The sequence below is a fragment of the Myodes glareolus genome, chromosome 10, assembly GCF_982192425.1.
Source record: "Myodes glareolus chromosome 10, mMyoGla1.1, whole genome shotgun sequence".
NCBI classification, from domain to species: domain Eukaryota; kingdom Metazoa; phylum Chordata; class Mammalia; order Rodentia; family Cricetidae; genus Myodes; species Myodes glareolus.
The window spans coordinates 53,573,291-53,593,752 of NC_142035.1; the positions used below are offsets into that span (position 1 = coordinate 53,573,291).

The window sequence follows — 20,462 nt, forward strand, 5'->3', positions numbered from 1 at the left end:
CCACGACAAGAGGAGGAAAGAATATTGTACTGAAGGTCGTTTAATGTTGATGACAACCATCAGATAGAAGAACAACCAACAACTGAGAAAGATGTTAGACCATCAGAGTTCTCAGCTACCCTGCAATGACTGTTAACTCCTGGGGAAAATGGCGCTTACTTAAAGAAATAGATCTAACGTATGTCTGTTAGTATTACAAAAATCTGGATGAAACATTAATGGTGACAGAGAGATTTATTTTAATGACTGAATTTGCCATACTGAAAAGTCATAAAAATATTTCATACAGAATCTCTTTTTGCTAAAAGGGATTACGATGTCCTCGTAGCGCACTCATTAATATGAGTTTAGACTGTAAGGCACATAAGAAGGCTAAAGCCACCAACAGAAGGGGGACATTCTGGAGCATAATTAACCAATATTCAAATATGCCATGATCACAAAAATGGATTTTATCGCCCAATTAATATATTATTGAGATTAACTTCCGTCAGCATTCCCAAATATGAGCACACGAATTAATTCTCCAATTTGAAAAATGTGTATATTTATATCAACTATGCTTCCATATGTTGAGAGTCTCATGATTTTGCTTTCATTGCTTCTCTGGTTGGAACTACCAGAGGCTAATTTCTCTCCTTTTCCGATTTGGCCCATGAACCATGTCATATACCCTGGTGTCCATTCTTCGGTCATTTCATTCTTCCTATATTTCTAATGTCATTATTTTATTAGCGTCTTTATAGAGGCCCACTGACACAAAGAGTTTAGCATCTCTCATCTGAAATTTGGAAGCTGAACAAGAAAAAGACAAGGGAAGAGAGAGAGTGAAGGGATAGCTTCATAGCTGAGCAGGAGTTAGGTGCATAGGGGCCTAGCAAATCCGCTGTCTGGACCTGAGGGTATCTGGGTTTTTGTTGAAGACTACATATTTCAGGAACGAAAATAGCAACTATCATACTCTCTCAATAATAACATCACAACATTGCCCAAAATAACAAAGTTAATTCAGTATTCACTGTTTGACTGAGACAAAATAATGCATGAAGTCACATATAATTCTCACGATGACCCTAAAACAGGTGATTCTTTTATTCAGAGAGACTAAGCTACGTGTATAAAGGAATCAAAGCTCGTAAGTAGCTAAATAGTGGCTCCGAATTTGATTGTCAGTTTCAAAGACCCAGGGGAACTTGCTTCCCGGAGTTGAAAACAAAATTGTAGCCCCCTTCCCATCATCACTACTTAACATTTCCATAAGGCTGGCTTAACCATCATCAGTATTCTTTGGGGAAAGAAATTTCCAGTGGTATGCTGCCTCCCCTGCATCCCTTTCCATCTGTCTCCTTGGAAAGATGATTGGCAGCTGAGCCTTGAATCTAAACATTCCGATGGCATCTGCAGCCTCAGGAGTTCACAGGAAGTAACTAACTGGGAAGTCTTTAATCGATGCAGTAACTGTTTTCTGATCCCAAGAGAATTTCGGCACTGGGGAGTAGGACTCATGGGGCTTTCAGGGAGACATCGGCACAGTTATGGGAAGTGTTGTCCAACATATGTATGAACCTACCACATCACACACTTACTTCACATGAAAAGATTTTCTAGGACTGAGGTCCCTTTTGCAGCTAAGGAATCAAAGTGTTAGTTAAAAGCAGGGTTTCTTGTCTCCCTGGAAGACCTTTTCTCCCTTGCCAATATATGACTGTTTATATTTCTTGTTCATTTCTCCGGTCCTGAAGATATTTTCTTGCTTGCTAAACCAAATTTTCTCTAAATTGCTAGAGCAGAAAAACACCCCAAACTGCTTATTCCATCAAAACCAGTTCCTATATTATATTGGCCAAAATGAAATCCACTAATCCAGGGCACTAAAGCTGATAATAAGAGAGACAGGCTCTTGATAAGTTTTTAACAAATTCTCTGGAGTCAGAGTTGGCCATAACTTAACCTGTCAATCTTCCCGACTCATAGCTCTCTCCTCCTTCTACTGGATAATTGTATTTAGTAATATTGCTTGAGTTACTGTCATCTAAGCAGAGAAAAGAAAGAGAATGAGGCCAACTTTCATAGCATTTAGGATATTGCTAAGTTTTAGAAGATGTTTGAGCGTTTCTTAAGTTGCAATATGGTAAATTAGTTCACTGTGTCAGTGTAGTATTGACTGCCCTCACCCTCTCCTTAGCAGTACTGGAAATGTAAATAACGGTCTTTGCAACAGTTCTCTCAGGCCATCCAGGCTTCATGGCTAACAAGAGGTATCCTGGGAGGCTGCCATGACATCCCAGTTGCCATTTTCTTGTTAGGATGGCCCAGTACATAATTTAATTTTTCTGTTTCTTTTTTCCCGTTAGTAAAACAAAAACAAGAGTTTCTTTGTTTGCTGTGTCTTATGTGCTTGCAGATCAAATAAGAAACTGGGAAGATGCTTTGAAGACTATGTAAGTATTTAGTCATGTAAACATGTGTTGATAAACATTTAAATTGAGAGAGACACAGAGAAAGCATCCAGACAGAGAAGGAGAAGAAACGAGAATATACACAGAGGTAGGTTAGAATGGAGGATTTAGATATATTTTAATTTTAATTTCAATGCTTTCACTCCCTTTGGAGGATTGATAAATAATTATTGTTGACTTTTTAGCATCTACTTTGAAAACCTTCTAGAAAAACCTCTAGTCCCTTGTTAGTCCCCCTCACAGTCTCAAACAACAGGAAATTTACTCAACACTGTCAAAGGCGTGGAATGCTTAGCTTAATTCCCCAGGTATCTATAGTGTCATCACAATTATCTAAATATCTAATCTAAAATTCACATGTGGTTATAAGGCCATTATGTTTGGTTTCTTCTCATTGGCTTCCATAGACTCATGAGTGTTCTGGTGTGATCTTTCCCACTTTTTAAACTTAGACCCAGATATCTCCATTTTATTTCTGAGCCAGTTCTGTTCTTGAGTCAAAGGCCATAACTTAAAAATATCTTTTAGGTGGTCTCCTGAGAAATCAGAAATACATTTCATCGATCCATTTAATTCACGATTACTTTTTCTGCTAGTCCTGAATCAAAGAGGAGAATTCTTGTTCAAGCTATCCTGTTACTTCCCTATTACTGTAGGTATAAGCTGTGGTACCTAAAATATCTCAAGGTGAGCACTTCCCTTACGTAAGTACTCCCCTTGGGTGGATACTCCCCTTGGGTGGATACTCCCCTTGGGTGGATACTCCCCTTGGGTGAGCACTTCCCATGGGTAAGCTCTTCCTTTGGGTTAACAATCCCCTTGGGTGAGCACTCCTCTTGGGTGAAGCAACTCTTACCACAAAGACTTCACAGCAGATGCAGAGGCCGCTATTCTTCGTAAAAGCATGGGTTATATCCAAGAGAGCCGGTCTTGCCATGGGTCCCCCTGTCAAGACAATGCACTGGGGTCTGAAAGGAAAGAAGACATGAGGATTGGCCAGTGCAAGAAGCATGTGAGCCCAGAACCCCACAAAGAAAATAAGGTAAAAAGAAGAAAAAATAAGAAAACGTGGAGAAATGGGACATCCATTTCCTTAATAATTTCTTGGATTTCCCACCAGAGTCCTATAATTATCCTGACTGCATCTTGCCATCTTAGTAAGTTTTGTTTAACTAATCACAGTAGAAGTATGAAGTAGGGAAAGGGTAGCCCCAGGCTCCCCTTGTCATTCTTTTTTGGGCACTGCATCACCTCAAGTCTCCAGACGCCTGTCCATCTCTCATCAATATTTTCCCTTACCTTCCTTGTTGGCCTTGTTGTTGCCTGTGTTATGAGGCACCACTATATATAACTAATGAAGGTCTAAAATCACTGCTTCTCCTAAGGGAATTCAGTAAACTACCAAGTCCCATATTGAACGCAGATAACACCAGCGATTAACACGCATGGGGATCTGGCAGATAGCCCTCTGACAACATGTCCTTTAGGTCTTTGTGACTCCAGGCACAGAATAGCAGTGTGAGGAGCTGTGACTCTAGGTGAGCAGAGCTCAAAACAGAAGGAAAAACCTGCTCATTTCTGCTCTTTCTAACAGCATGATTTCTATCCAAGAAAGCAGGCCTTCTGCCATTGTGAAATTAGGTAGCTTTGCTATTCATGTCTGAAACGAGCCCACAAAACTACTCACAGCTACACTGATGTATTTGGCTTCCTCTAAATGAAAGACACTTGGAATGTGGAACCCCAGGGGACCCCAAAAGCCAACATTACCTGAAATTTTTCACATGGTCTTCCACTGTGGTTAGTTCCAGAGCGTTGTCTAAAGCGCTCACATAGGAAAGCGCCTGGGTGGAGGAACCCCAGTTCACATCTGTGGACAAAGGAAGAAGTCGGTAGCTCCCCCAAACTGACCTTTTCTCTGCATGCCTTAAATAATTTTTAGTAAACCATTCTCTCCTGCAAGTTTTCTTGCCTAGGCAAGCAGTGATGAGAGCCCAAGGTAGAGAAAACACAACATAGTGTTTGCTGGAAAGAGCCTTGTACCCTCCCGTGAGCACCACGTGAATCCTCAGGAATGAGCCTCCCTTCCAGCCAGGGTCACAGGGTGAATCTGCAGCCCCAGAAAGCCAGCTTAGTAAGAAAGGCTGCGTGGTGATGACCACACAGGTAGAAAGCTCAAGGCCTTCACAAATTCTTCAGTAGAAAACAAAAGAGGGATTTCTGTGTGCAGGGGTAGCGCGTGGTCATCTTTCTATTCGGAGTGGCAGAACTGATCAGCTTGGGAAGTTTTGCTTGTGGGGGTCATGAGGAGAGTTTTCGGCTCTTTAGCAAGTGTCTCAGCCTGGCCTGCCAGAAACTAACCTTTCAAAGAGGGAGCTCAGCGCTCTCCCTGCTTCAAAAGCAGTGAATTTAAATATTAAACGGACTCAGTCAGTTTTATGACGGGAGTCCCAGAGATGAGCTGACAGATCTGCCCCAGATGGCAGGTCTCCCAAGGCTTGTTGTGGAGCGTGGGCACAAGTGAATATTTTATCTGAGGATTGAGCAGCGTAATATGAAGTGTTGACTGTGTGTGTGTGCGTGCACACACACGTGCATGCTTGCATGGCGCAACATATGTGTTGGTGGCCAGAGGGCGAGTTTTGGGAGTGGGGTTTTCTCCTTCCTCTGTAGGCTTGAAAGATTGCATTTGGGTCTTCAGGCTTACACGGCAAACATTTCACCCGCTGAGCTAAATTGCTGCCCGATACTCACCCTTTAAAGGCAAAACCCTCTACTAGTCAATTTGATATTCATATGTAAAAAAAGGAACTTGAAACCATACCATTCACCAAAATTAACTGCAGTAGATAATGGACCGTAATTAATCAATTATCAAAGTAGTAAAAGTTCTAAATGTCTGTAGCCTTAGGTTAAGGGAAGATGTCTCAGGTCTCTCTCTCTCTCTCTTCTCTCTCTCTCTCTCTCTCTCTCTCTCTCTCTCTCTCTCACACACACACACACACACACACACACACACATTATAAAAGATAAAATATAAAAAAGAAAGATCAATTAGTCTTGATAAAAAATAAGAACGTGCATTGATAAAAATAAACTATCAGCTAAATGAAACGAGAAGCCATGGGCCTGGAGAAATAGTTAGAAAGCACATACTGCAAGAGGAGCCAGACTACACACGGAAGTCTCACAATTGAGTTAGAAAGCAGTAAAGAAAAGAAGACTAAGGATTTAAATAGCTGCTTAATAAGATATATAAATGGCATGTACGATTTTCAGTGTCATTAGTCACCAGAAAAACACAAATTGAGTGACAGAGGCTAGGACTATGCCTCTATTATGGGGACTTTAAAAACCAACTGACAATGCTACCTGCTGACAGGGTGTGGAGTGACCAGTGCACTTTTTTAAACTGCTGTTTGGAATGGAAACCAATACTGCTATTTGGCAGGCAATCTGGCAGTGAAGTTACGTACACTATGTATAAGCAGTCTTGCTCCTAAGCATTTACTCAACAAAAATAAAAACACTGATCCACTTAAATCATATGTATATATTACATATATAAATAACACACTATATTAATATATGAAATTGTACATAACATATATATTCCAAATTGAAAATGATCCATATGTCTATGAACTGTCAATCAGCAGCAGAGACTTGTGGTATGTTCATCTATAGAACACCACTCATTAATATCAAAGGACAAATTGCTTATCCATGCTACAGTATGGACAAATCTAAAAGTTCATGGTAACTCAAAGACATCCATAAGGACTATATACCCTGATTCTATTTATATGGTATTCTGGAAAAGACCAAATCATAGGTTCAGAAGTTAGAAAAGTGGTTGCTCGGAGCTAAGTTCTGGAAAAAGAGCCTGGACACACAGGTGTCTAAGGGGAGTCTTGGAGAAATCCTACACTTTTATTGTCATGGTGACAAGGCTTTATAAGTTTGTCAAAACTTATGACTGTATATTAAAAGGGGGTGGAACTTTCCCAGCTGTAAATTGTACCTGTCATTAACATTGTATGTAACCAAAATTTACTCCCGTTCTTGTCCCTGGAGTCTCATTCTCTGGATCTGGCATAACCCACCTCCAGGTGGCTTGATATTGTTTTAGAATTTAATCCATTCATATCAACAAATATGTATTAAATTCATGTAGAGTGGTTGGCTCTGTGAATACAAACTGTGAACCAAGAAAGAATTCTGAACAACTCCAAGGTTGCTCGCACCTCCCCATTTCTCCAGCAACCGGTTCTACGGCTCTTGTGATACTCACTCTTGGCTGTGAGTCTGAGAACTCCTTTAGGACAGACGCCCTAGCTCATTAGGACATTAGAAGAAGGAGATGGACGGAAAGGCTGGCGAGGTTTGGAGTCACACGCCTGTGATCTGAATGTCAGCTCTATCACGTTCTGACTTTTATTTTGGCAAGTGATCAACTCTTTGGAATTTCTTCACAACTATAAAGCGAGCCTCAGACCATCAGGTGTGCAGCATCACTGTGTAGATCAAATGAGCACACAACTCGTGTAGTGCCCGGTGCTGCTAATGACCATTGTCTTTATATTACGCAACATTGTGATGGACTACCTTGCACACACTACATGTAAGCATGTGTAAGCTACATGATAAACATTCAGCGGTTGGACAGAGAAGGCCATGGAAGGCCATCCTAGGTGGCCTTTATTCTCTTACCTGGCTTCTTATAAGTCACATAGATATAGAGGGATAACTCGATGACATAGGTGATGACAGCTGCCCACCAGTTGATGACGAACATGACCGCACAGCACAAAATTGCTCCAAAAAGAGATACCCACATGTTGTAAATCCCATATGCTGGCCTCCATCCTGGAAGGAAAAATAGCACAGGAAAAAATTTTGCTGCTGTCCATTCCCTATTGTAGGGTGCAGAAACATGTTTTCCTCTGGCATAAAAAAAATGTAGTTTTTAGGTTCATTTCCTAAATCAGCTGTTTTTCTATGTTCTTTGATCCTTGGTCTACAAAGAGGTCTTTTTTTATACCAAAGACGATGCTGTAAGATTTGGGAAATAGAAAACATCTGGAAAGCAGGTAGGCATCATCAACCAGACCCCTCTGTGCTTCCTGTGTGTCCTGACTGTCCTCCAAGATGACCAGGCCTCAAGCATCTGAAATCAACACTGTCAGGAACGGGAAGAAAGAAAGTAGGTTGGAAAATACAGTGTCTTTGCAACAGGTAGGGTGGAAGACTCTCCTGTCTACTCAAGAACCAGTTACAAAAGTGGTCCTTTGCTCCATTTGTAGAGCAATGGAGACAGCCTGCCTTATAATCATCCTAAGAGGACAGTGTTTGGTCCTTCAGGAGCAATAATCTTACAGAAAAGGGAAATGTTTCTTAAACCCAACACATTGATATATAGATATGGATATTGATATAGATATAGATATGATATTTCTAGACAGAGTTTCTCTGTAGCTTTGGAACCTGTCCTGGAACTAGCTCTTATAGACTAGGCTGGCCTTGAACTCAGAGATCTGCCTGCCTCTGCCTCCCGAGTGCTGGGATTAAAGGTGTGCACCACCACCGTCTGGCATAGCGCTATATTTTATAAAGCATCTGCCACAGTTACAGTACACAGGTTTACATGTTTCCTTAGTTTTCTGAAGTGAAAGAGACTTTGGTCAGGATGGGAAAACCTGAGCTGGAGGGTGCATTTGGTCAATGGATGAATACAACTTTAAATCTGGACTTGCTGGAATACAACTGCTGGCTCTCTAGAGGAGCAATTTCCTCAACGACCACAAGATGGAAACAGCACTCCAAGAACGCCTTTAGAAAAGCCTTTCGTTCTGCTTCCTTTTGAGAGGCCAATGGAAGTCAGGTGGATGGGGAGAGGTTAAGGTGGACTTGGGGAGTCATATTTGGGGGTTGTGTATCTACATGCGTCTTCGTGGATACGTTTTTTTCTATTTTCTTCCCCTTTTATTCTTTCCTAGTATTCCTTTCTACTCCTCTTATAATTGTTGCAACTGTCTTGTTTTTTTTTTGTTGTTGTTGTTGTTTTTTAACTGCAAAACATGGCATTCATGTTAAGAGACAAACCACACTAAAACTCGAACTCTTCAGTTACTTGCTGTAACCCAGTAGCCCTGCGTGGTTGCAGGCTCCCCGGCCTCCTTTGCAAACCTTGCTGCCAATAAGGCTAAGGATGATGGCAAATTCTAAAAGAGTATTTATTTAGTGTCTTGGACAGAAGTCCTCATGAAAAAAAAAAAACATTCTGAGAGTCATATGACTACCAGATGACTTTCTAGAAGGGATTTTATTAGGCAGTGGGAGCAGAGAAGAGATGAAGGGTGATGAGCAAGAGGAAGGCTTGGGTGTGGGATTCTAAACCATTTAAGAGCACAGCCCGGTTGTGCGCTGAGGCCCCTGGGGTGAGCACGGCACTGGCTCTGCATTGTCTCTACTCAGCAGGTAATTACGGGAACTGTTCACCCTTCTCTTCTGCACCATGGGCAGGAAACAAATTGATAGCGAGGAGGTCTCAAATATATACATTTATTCCACTTCTGTGGTCACTTTTACCCTGGAAATAAATAGTGGTGTTTTTCCACTGCCGAAATAAATGTGGTTTCTCTTGCAATGAATAATTTATTGCCACAGGAGAAAATTGACTTTACGGTTGGTCAAAGAGGCCATTGCTCATATGATTCTTTTTCTATTTCGGAAGTCATCCCCCAACTCACCAAAATAAAGTGGATTATGCTGCCTACTAAGATATAAGGAGACATAAAAACACAGATTGAACACTTTTCAGACTTATTTCATTTCATTGAGATGAACTAACTGTTTGCTTAGGTTTATGTTTTCCATGTTGGCTTACCTGGAGATTTGGCGTAGGAGGCATGGAAGCAGGAGAAGTTAATAAGCGCATACGAGGCCAGGAAGAAGTTGGAGATGATGGGCGCTATGACGTTCAGTTCCGCTGCAAGAGAAAGAACAGCGCATGTGCCTCTGAGCAGGGAGAGTGGGGGACTGGACAGCTCTTAAGGCCTGGGAGCCCAACCTTTTCTGGACATCGGAAACAGCTAAAATCTGTCAAAGTTTAAGGAGTTAGTGATTTTCCTTTGAGGTTATGTACATACGTTCAGTCAAGGTCTCCATGGGGTGAGACTCAAGACAACCTGCTAATCGGAAAATAGACAACCCAGATCTCTGTCTATACCAGGATTAAGCCCATAATGACCTCTTCTTTAGCAAGTTTGGGCACACACCAAAGTTGCTATATAAACAGTCAAGAAAGAGGCTCTGAGGATGGAAATTCATGTGGTTTTAAAGGAGATAATTTAATATGCACAATATGTTAGATCAATTTTAAAGGAGGTAATTTAATGTATACATTTTTAAAAAGTTGGTTGTGCGATCGTTTAAATCCAGAAGGGGGCTGGTAAGATGGCTCGGGGGGAAAGGGTATGCTGCCAATTCTGACCCCTGGAGTTAGATCCCAGGGACCCATGTGGAAGGAGATAACCAGCTCCCCACAAGTTGTCTCCTGACCTACTTACAAGCTCAGGAGTGTATACTTGTGCATGTACACACACACACACACACACACACACACACACACACACACACACGTAATAAGACATTTAAATGCAGCAGAGGGCAATATTTTGAAGTCTTAAAGAGTACATTACTGGACTATCTCTCTATATAAACCATTTTTTAAATTTAATTTCTTAAAAATCTAGAAAATTTAATAGGAGTTATATGTAGCCCCCCTTCAACTTCATAGACATCATCTAAGGACATATAAATTGTAGTAGTTCTCAGGGTTTCACACACAAGGAACTCTTAGCATTAGCCTTAAGAGAGAACAAGGGTCATGAAGCCTTCTTATGACCATTGGTTACTTCTAGTTGGCCTGGGAAAGAAAACTTAAATAATAGTCCAGGTAAGCGGTTCTCCAAAAAGCTCCATCTAGGAGCGATTTGAGGAGCTTGTGAAATGCAGATTCCAAATCCTTGGTGATTCCAATTCAGCAGCCCTGGGGTTGGGTCTGCAAAATCTGGGCTTTCAGAGACACCCCGGTGACTCTGAGTGCATGGTCAAGGAGCTACATTTGAAGAAACACTGGTACAGACGATTCAGCTTGCCAGCTTGGAGCTATTGGGCTAGTGCATAGAGCAGGGAGGGGAGAGGATGGGGTCTCATGGTTAGGACATGTTGAATTGGAGGAAGGGCTCAGATGCACTTGGCTAGAAGGGCTCCTAGCATTCAGAGAACAGACAGAAGCCTTAGAGCCCCTCACCTCCTCAAATGCCCACTTCACGTAAAGATTTCTCATTTCCTTCTCAGACAAACAGTGTATTATACAAACTAGCTAATTTCTCAGACCAGCAGCAAAAGCCTGAGTTATAAGAAGACTTTTTGGTTTTCTATATCACATGAAAACTACACACCGATGAGAATGAACGCCATGGCTATCACAAAAGTGAGAAGGTATCCTCTCAGGGGCTCGTTGTTTTTCCCATATCCCTTTGCGAAGAACTGCAGTCCTTTGAAGATGTTGTCCTTGCACAGGGCCTAATGGGAACGAAGAGAAGACATTTGTCATTTCTATCTATGCACAGTCCTTTTCTCTAGGTGATTCAGAAAAGAAGATTTGGGAAAGATTAAGCGATGCACAAGACGCGGCGCAAGCTCACACTGCGGCCCATCATTCTTTATATGATCGGAATCCATCTCGACTATGTGGCAGACACAGCACTTGGGCCCGATGCAAACATTAACGGTTGCAGAAAATGATGGAAAGTGACAGCTGGCGGGAACCGCTATTCCAGCTAGTTTCGCAGGCAGTGGAGACAGCGCAGTCCCCATGGCTGTATTACCTGGAAGACTTTGGGCGCACTGACGAGGGAGGCCAGGGCCGAGGAGAGTGTGGCGGAAAAGATCCCTGCGGTGATGAGGGGGCCGAACCCTGACACCATGCTCATGACCTTGAGAAGAGAGAGGGCTTCGGATAAGGCGGTTCACCCAAACAGACAGTTGGAGAGTTAATTGTTCTCCAAGATAGTTTCTTACTTCTCCACTTCCTGTGAGTCTTACCCTTATAAACCAATGCTTCCCCCGCCCTTGAATTTGTAATACTTCTCTTTCCAAGGTGGAATGACCTCTTCTTTTATTTACCACCCACTAGATACCCACCATAAAACATTTAGAAAACCCCGGAAAAGCTAAGGGATGGGGTGCTTTCAAGGACCTTTACAGCACCTCCCTTGTGTTCTCTGTAGCTTAGGTGGGAGGAAGCTTCTACCCCACAGCGGGTGGTGGTGCGCCCGTGTGAGGACGGCTCGCCTGCCTTCGCTCTTTTTAACGCATCGATTTTCCTTCTACGGAAGAGTTTCTGAACCTTTGCTTTTCCTGTGCTCTTTAAGGCTACTTTATTGTTCGACATAATCGAGATACTCGTGAGGACCCCAGAACAGCAATGAGAACGGGACCAGGACCAATATGATCCCTGGGAACAGGTTTTACATGTTTATGAGGAACCTATCAGCGTGAACCTATCAATCATACTTTGGAATAACGATTTCGGCTGAGATGATGTCTCTGTGCTGGTTGTTAGGATTAGATGGACGCAAACGTCACAGTCTGTTTGCTTCTCCCTCTCTTTACCAACCACGTAGGATGACAATTAGCATGTTTCAAATTCTATACTTTCCCATGCTGCTTGGCCCTCATTTTTGCCCCAGTTTCTCATTCACAATTTCTCCTTGCTGTGTCTCTTGGCCATGTGGGGCTGCGTTAGGTTTCTCTAATCTAACGTCTGTACACAAAATACATCCCACGTGCCAACTAGCCTCTCTTTCCCGGCACAGTATCTCACAGAGTTGACTGAAAGCTAAGGAACAACATGGTGCTCCCTCCTGGCGACACAACTCACACCCGTATTGTCTCCTTACCATGGCGACTGGAAAGCACAGAGAAACTCTCCGCCCCCCCCCCAGTTCATACCTGAAAATTGTTCATCAGCCCGTACTGACAAGGTTCGTGCTGACATCTTGAGAAGTCGTAGCCCAGTCCGCAGGCCGCGGACCCGTTGCAGGTCATCCCAGAAACGATGGTGTCGTTTACGCTTCCGGTGGCGTCTCTGACCACACATGCCGCTGAGGAGACAATGTTCATCTGTCATTTCTTCTCTTCCTAGCTCCTTTTCAGAGCTAGGGACAGCACCAAGGGCCTTGTGCTTGTGACGCAAACACGCAACCCTGAGCTAAACCCCTGACCCACGTCCTCTCACCATCCTGTCACCCCTGTGTCAGAGTCTGGCTCTCCGAGGGCTTCGGTCTAAAATGTGCTTGGCTGGCACTGAGTCTGAACGCATATTTCCAGAGCCCCGACTGTCAATTCTTCTTGAGACGTGGTCGCTGGAGCTCCCATGAGTCCTGCGAACACCCTGGCTTTTACAAGCTGCCGATCACACTGCCTTGGGTGCCCCTGAGACTATCTTGTAGGAGTTCTGGGTGCTGAGATGCTGTCTTATTGTCTGATCTCCTAAAATGTGCGGTGCTTTGGCCTAAATGCACATAGCTCATACCTGTTCAGTTCTTACTGACCACGTGATTTTTAATAATTCTCATTACCCGAGAGGCGACCGAGGCAAGGCACTAAGGAATCTAATAACCAAGAGGATGCGGCCTCGTTTTCAACTAATTCTTTGCATACATTTTAGAAAACACAGCAATAACCCTACTTTAGATGTAATTTTAAAAGCTTTTTTTGAGATTATAATGCAATTACATCATTTCTCCCCTTTTCTGTCCTTCCTCCAAACCCTCTCACATGTCCACCTGTCTTGTTCTTTCAAATTCGTGGCCTCTTTTTTGTTTAATTGGTGTGTGTGTGTGTGTGTGTGTGTGTGTGCTTCTAAACACATGAACAATGTACTTAGTCTGTACGCTGTTTGCCTGTATGTTTTCAGAGCTGGCCATATAGCCTTCGATCACGAATTGCTGTTCTTTTCCCTGGGGAAGACTGTTTCCCCTGCTCTAGTGTTCCTTAGTTCCCTGTAGCTCTTGGTGTGAGGCTGAGATTTCATGGGCTTCCCCGCCCTCATCCATGTTAGCATGTCTATTGGCGGCCTCCTTGTTCAGGTCACATATATATCATTTTAATTGCTTAATAATAAAGATAGCACCTCCCAGTAAGACATTCACATAGTTTCTGCCTATGTGAGCACTGGTGAAGATAGTATAAAAAATATTAGACTTCATCCCAAACAGAAATATGGGCAAGACTTTGGAAATCCACTAAGGAAGGAAAGAGGAAAAGTGCTGAACAGGGATGTCCCACTCCACCAGGCTAGCAGAACCTCACCTGTGCAGTTCCCTGGCTGGATCATGGAATTCAGAAGCCACTTCCAAAAGATAAACTAGGTGAGGGTCAGGCAGTTCCGTCCCCAGCACAAGTCAAAGCCTTCATGAGCTTAAATCCAGTTGTAATATTTGGAGAGACAGTGATCTCTCCAGCTGATGAGGCGACATCGGTGAGAGAGATCCTGTTTAGTCAATGGGACTTAGGGTAGTGGGGGCTGGGAGGCATCTTGGTGATCCTCCCTTGGGTCTATTATAACACTTTGGTGATGAATGGTCCAGGGTGGTGGTTGTGGAGAGCAGAGAGCTGGACATGGATGTGCTGAAAGGTCCAGGTGGCCAGGGAGAGATCTCATCAAGCCTGGCATTTGATGCCTCTGAGCCTGAAGCTTACAAGTAGATGAAATTCTGGAGATAACTGTGGTCCACTGCTCTACAGCCCAAGAACTCAGAAATTTTAGGGGTGCAACTCTAGCAGGTGATTAACACTCAGTAGGCCCTGGCAGTACCAAGTCAGGCCCTCCACGTGTACTCTCATCTTGGTGCTGTGGTAGCTCCCACATTCCCACAACCTTCTGCTAGAACAGATATATCAGATCTATGACCTGGGAGTCTCAGGAAAGTGAGAGAACCTGTCCAGCTCACAAAGGGGCACAGAGAGGCCAGCAGAGGCCCCTGGTGCCCTAAGGAGGAGACCAGCTGCAGTGCGGTGAGCTCTGGCAGGCACCGTGCGTTTGTCCAGTACAGACCAGGCAATGGTATAAACCAGAGGAGAGATGAGAGCCCACATACAGCTGACTGCCCTCCCCCACTGCTTGTAACTAGAGCTTCAACTCTGAAGACCCAGACAGGAGCCATTCTGACATCATTCTCCCCTATTCTTTCTGTCCTACATATTTAGCAGGATCTTCACTGGATTATATCTTTTGAAACTTTTTAGTATTTGTACTGATTTTTCTTCACACATTAATCTTATTTTATGCATTTTTTTCTAATCATCACTTTGAGGCATTTTTTTTTCTTTTTTGTTTCTTTTTTGGCCCTTCTCTCTCCCTCCCCCCCCCCCCGCCACCTCTCTACATTTTATTGTATTTTGAATTTGCTTTATTGGTTCTTTTCTTTTAAAAAGGTTTATATTTTCAATCATGTGTCTATGTATGTCCATGTGGGGTTACATGCTTATGAGTGTGGGTGCTTAAGTGGCCACAGGCATTGGATCTTTTGGAGCTGGAGTTAGAGGTTGTTCTGAGCCACCCAATGTGGGCGCTGGGAACTGAACCTGGGTCCTCTGCAAGAGTAGCATGTGCTCTTAATACCTACCTAGAATCTCTCCTGCCCAGACTTTTTAAAATCTTAATATGCTCTGTTTTTTAAATTTTTATCCTCTTTATTATATTTATTCAATTTTGTTTTTTAACTTTTTTCATAATCAGGAAATATGTTTTCTTTAAATTTTTTCATTTTTCTTTCTGGTCTTTTCTCCACTCCCTTCTTTTCCTCTTAGCTATCTTACCTCACTTCTCCTATTTTTTCCATCTTTCTCCTCCTCTTCCTGTATCTCATTTATTTCTCACTTTATAGCACATTCTGAAATAATATCATTCTCCGCCCATGGTCACTGGTGATGTATTAGTGGCTGTAACTGATCTGTGTTGCGTGTACTTTGATGTTATCGTGGGAACAGAGTTTTGTTCCCTCCTTGATTGGTAGCGGGGACCAAGATTGAAAGAGTAAGTAACCAAATAAGAAGGTCTACCCCCTCAAAAAAAATCCAGATATCTAAACCAAGAGATGCACTAACCACAACAAACATGAGAAACTTCAAAAAGTCAGCAGCATGACTCTTACAAGAGATTGTAACTCCATGAATGCTAAACCCAAAGACATAGAGATATGCAAAATGCAACGTGACGATTTCAGTTTTCTGGTATAAATGATTAACAACCTAAAAGAAGATAAAAACAAATAGATGAATTTGGTCAGGACATTGAGAGGAACATCAGTAAATAAGAAAAAAAAAGTCAGCAAAATGAAGGTCAGCAATACAGGCAAAAAAGTCAGCAACACAGAAAACTCAGCAAGGAAACAAAGATTTTTGAAAAGCAAAACAAAAAATAGCCCAGAAGCATTGAAAATGAAAAACTCACTGAATCAAATAAAAAGCACAGCAGGACCGGTCACCAAGAAACCTGACAAACAGAAGGAAGAATGTCAGAGATGGAGGATGGGGTCGATGGAGCATGACCTCCGGATATCAGCACAGGAAGTGCCAGTGGCAAACAAGCATGACCACATCTAAGGACTCTAAAGCTCAGAACCCACAGCACAGACGAAAGAGGCCAGCACTAAAGACATCGAGAATCTACTGAATTATACCAGAAATTCTCCAAATTAGGGAAAGACGCCAACATCCAAGCACTGGAAGTATTCAGAATTCCAAACAGACACGATGAGAGAAGAATCTTCATAATGTCAAAATGTCGAAAATATGGAGAAAAGAAAACCATCTTAAAAGCTGTAAGGGGGAAATGGCAACTCATCTACAAAGGCAAAAACAGCAGGATAGCACCAGGCTTCTCACAGGCCACCCTCAAAGCCAAGAACGCTTGGAATGAGATATACAAGTACCCAAAGCAAATAACTGTCAGCCACGAGTGCTATATCCAGCAAAATTACCTTTTAGAATTGATGGAGAAATAAGGGCCCTAAGGCAGGTACATACTATGGCAATGATGTGTGCCAAGCTCAAACTGCAGAAGATGCTTAAAGAGATATCATACAAAAAAAGGAAGGGGTAATGATGCAATTATAGTTTAAAATCAAAAATAAAAACAAAGGACAACATACGTTGGTGGGGATATGGGGAAAGATGAACGCTTAGTTATTATTGATGGGAATATAAATTTGTGTAACTCCTTTGGAAACCAGTATGAATATTCCCTAAGAAACTGAATATAGATTTAATGTAAGACCCAGATATACTCTTGACTTTATACACAAAAAGTTTTAAGTAGACATATCTCAGAGATATATGTATATCCATGCTTATTGCTGCACTGTCCACAATAGTCAGGACATGGATGTAGCTTAAATGTCTATCAACATATAAATGGATGGAGAACGTACATGATGTCTACACAATGAAATTTTTGCTGCCAGAAAGACAAGTGAAATTATGACAGAGGCAGGAAAATTTGAAAATCATTATGTTAAGTGAAACAAACCAGCCCCAGAGAGACAAATACTGCCTGTTTTCTTTCAGATATAGAACCTAGGTTTAAAATTATGCATACATGTGAGTGTGTATGTGTTTGTAGGTCAAATAACTAGAATGGAGATGATGGTAGGGTAATGGGACACAGGAAGTAGGGAAGCAGGGGCAGGAAGTGTCATGGGGAAGAAAGAAGAGGAGGGTGTGGGAAAGAGTAGCGGAGAAGGGAACAACTCAGGACCAAGAGTACCAACAAATACTTCTGGGGATGCTGTAATGGCATACTTCCCTCTGTATGTTAACTGAACAAAATAAGTAAATCATAAGGCAATACTTTGGGATAAATATTATCATTGCCTAATTATCCATTAATATTAATGATGAGACAATCTTACTTCTGTTTTATTTTTCACACATTTGAATACTTCCATTATTTTTTATTATACACTATGTATGATAAACACCTTTGTTCATTAAAGTTTTCTTCTAAATTTTAAAATATTTCTCCAGGGTAGAGTCTCCAAAACAGAATTGTGAGCATTTAAAAATACTTTATGTTTTTAGATGTCCTTATTTGTTTTTTCATGTGTATGTATGCTTTGCCTATATGTGTTTATGGGTACTACATAAGTGTCTGGTTCCTGCAGAGGTCAGAAGAGGGCATTGGAGCCCCTGGAACCAGAGTTACTAATGATTGTGAGTTGCCATGTGAGTGCTGGAAACTGAACTTGGGTCCTTCTCAAGAGCAACAAGTACTCTCAGGAAGAATAAAATTTATGCTATTTGCCAGAAAAATGGGTGAACAGAAAACATCATGATAATCAAAATCAGTCAGACTCAGAAAGATAATTATTTCAGGTTTTCCCTCATATGTAGAATTTACATTCAAATCTAGATCTCTATACGTGCATATATCTACATACACACCTACACATATAATATACACATACACATATATGATGTGGAAGTAGAACGGGGCCTAAGTAGGGAGAGGGAGACTATTTAGAGAGAGGGAAGGAAGTACAAGAAAATGCTGGGGGTGGGGCAAGGATGAGAAAATACAATGATGTACTGGGGAATATTTGATCACACTGTGAACTCTGAGTTTGCATTTCTGTTAATTAAATAAAATTAACCTTGGACCAGGAGGCTGCATAAGGATTTAAAAATGCATAAAAGATAGGATCTTTGTAAACCAAGTGCCAACAAATAAAGCTGTTCACTTGGCTTTCCCACTCCACCCTGGGTGGTCTCTTACTCATTACTACTACCTTTAAGACAGCTCCCAAGGTGGCTCATTGGTCTGAGGGTATGACTCCTGCTTATGGAGTAAGAGGTCACTGGTTCTAATCCTAGATGAACCTTCTTATTAGGAGCGAGGGACAAGTCTCAGTAAAGTGTTCACTGCACATGCATGAGGACCTGCATTTGGACATCCGGAATCTATGTAACGTCAGGCAGGTCGTATGTGTCACCCTGCTCCTAAGGTGTTTCTTAACACCTGCTCACCTAAAGCCACGGTTGGAAGCTGTAACCTCAGATGGCTTCAGTGTCATTCTGAAGTCATTGATGTCCTAACACACTGAATCAGAAAATGTCTTCCTGTGTAACCCTGCACAAAATGCGACAGGGCGGTGAACGCCTTATTAGGTTCCTCACACAAGAAGCAGCAAGATAGGCACCAGTCTTAGCTTTTTGCTTTTTTGCCTCCTCCTTCTCCTCTTCCTCCTCCTCCTTCTCTTCTTCTTCTTCTTCTTCTTCTTCTTCTTCTTCTTCTTCTTCTTCTTCTTCTTCTTCTTCTTCTCCTCCTCCTCCTCCTTCTTTCCTTCTTCCTTCTTCTTCTTCTTCTTGTTCTCCTTCTTCTTGTTTTTCTTGTTCTTGTTCTTGTTCTTGTTTTTGTTCTTCTTCTTCTTCCTCCTCCTCCTCCTTTTTCTCCTCCTCCTCCTCCTCCTTCTTCTTCTTCTTCCTCCTCCTCCTCCTTCTCATCCTTCTTCTTCTTCTTCTTCTTCTTCTTCTTCTTCTTCTTCTTCTTCTTCTTCTTCTTCTTCTTCTTCTTCTTCTTCAGAAATCAGTTTAAGATTATAGCAAGCAGAGGACTACTGGGGCTCACCTTTTGGTCAAATGGCCACCAGGCTTCCATAGTTGCCCAACCTGGGTCTGCATCCCTCACCGTGCACTGAAGAGGGTTTCTTCTCCGTGTGTTGGAAAACACATTCCTTCCTTCCTACTATGGCATAAGTGTGCCGTGGCCCTAAGAGGAGGTGTGGCCGCAGGCAGTAGGTAGAGCCAAAGCTTGCCTTGTGGCAGCTGGAAAAGCCACATTTGCACACTCTGCTCACCGAGAAGCACAGGGCTGGCTTTCACACTGCTAACAGCTGGGCTGTTCGGATCTCCTGGCAGCTTGTGTCAATGACACTTCCAAGTTAGAGATGAGATATTGTTGTGAATTCCTCATCTTTCATAATTTCCTTTGCTATGTTTGGGTTGGGTTTTGTTTGATTTTTTTCCCCCTACTTTGCTCTGCTCTGGTTCTCACTTATCTCAGAGGGCAGGAGAGCGGAGTGCTAGAAGTGACAGCTTTCTCAGCAGTGCAGTCACAAGGGTGGCAAAGCCTGGCTTCTCCAGGCAAGTGCATAACAACAACGTGATAGGCTCTTTTGAAACACTGATCTGAAGATGTCTGCATTGTACTTTAATTGCGTCAATGGCTCCCCAAAACACAAACTATTAAATACCAAAAAATTGCGACTGTAAAGACAAAACAAGACTTTCTACTTGCATAGGCTCCACTGGCAACCTTACACACACACACACACACACACACACACACACACACACACACCTGGGCTCCCTGACATTCTGACATCAGGGATGCTTTCCTTACCTACACAGATAGCAACAGCTATGTAGGCAACAGTGGTGATGAAAATGGCCAGCATGGTTCCTCTGGGGATGGCATCCTGGGGATCCTGTGAAAAAATCATGCAGAGGGGAAAACAGAACTCAGTAACACTCAGAGTGCGAGGAGCTATTGCTGTATTTTCATGATATTAAACCATGCTTCCTAAGGCGAGTTCTAAAGAAACTGTCTAGCAAATGGGGAGGTAAAGAGTCTTTGGACGGAGTATCTGGAGCAAACGATGGGCTATTAAATGTGGTACTGCGTATGAACTCTCGGCGCTTGCCCCAGTCTCTAGCAGATGGGGTCCCAGAGCAGAAGGGAAAAGTGGACACGTGCCTGTATCCTAACCCAGAAGCCATTTCCAATTGATAACTACCTGCGAATGAGAAATGAGCTTTCTCCAAGGGAGTCTCACTGGGGAAACAAACCACTCTTTTTTCTCCCTTACATCTTTGCTTCTTTTTCTTGTTTGGTTATTTTGCCCTTCATTTGTTTGTTTTTCTTTTATC

At 42.4% G+C, this 20,462-nt stretch overlaps 1 protein-coding gene across 6 annotated transcripts in view; it reads right to left on the minus strand.

Moving 5' to 3' along the window:
* Positions 1 to 20,462, minus strand: part of Slc12a1 (solute carrier family 12 member 1) — an 84,638-nt gene that overhangs the window by 36,640 nt on the left and 27,536 nt on the right. For all 6 annotated transcript variants that reach the window (XM_087911247.1, XM_087911246.1, XM_087911244.1 and 3 more), the window contains 8 exons: positions 19,936 to 20,020; positions 12,483 to 12,634; positions 11,357 to 11,464; positions 10,928 to 11,051; positions 9,349 to 9,450; positions 7,173 to 7,328; positions 4,230 to 4,329; positions 3,316 to 3,427 (listed from right to left, as the gene is read on the minus strand). In XM_087911247.1, the coding sequence (XP_087767373.1) occupies positions 3,316 to 3,427; positions 4,230 to 4,329; positions 7,173 to 7,328; positions 9,349 to 9,450; positions 10,928 to 11,051; positions 11,357 to 11,464; positions 12,483 to 12,634; positions 19,936 to 20,020 (939 nt within the window). The remainder of the gene's footprint in view (positions 1 to 3,315; positions 3,428 to 4,229; positions 4,330 to 7,172; positions 7,329 to 9,348; positions 9,451 to 10,927; positions 11,052 to 11,356; positions 11,465 to 12,482; positions 12,635 to 19,935; positions 20,021 to 20,462) is intronic.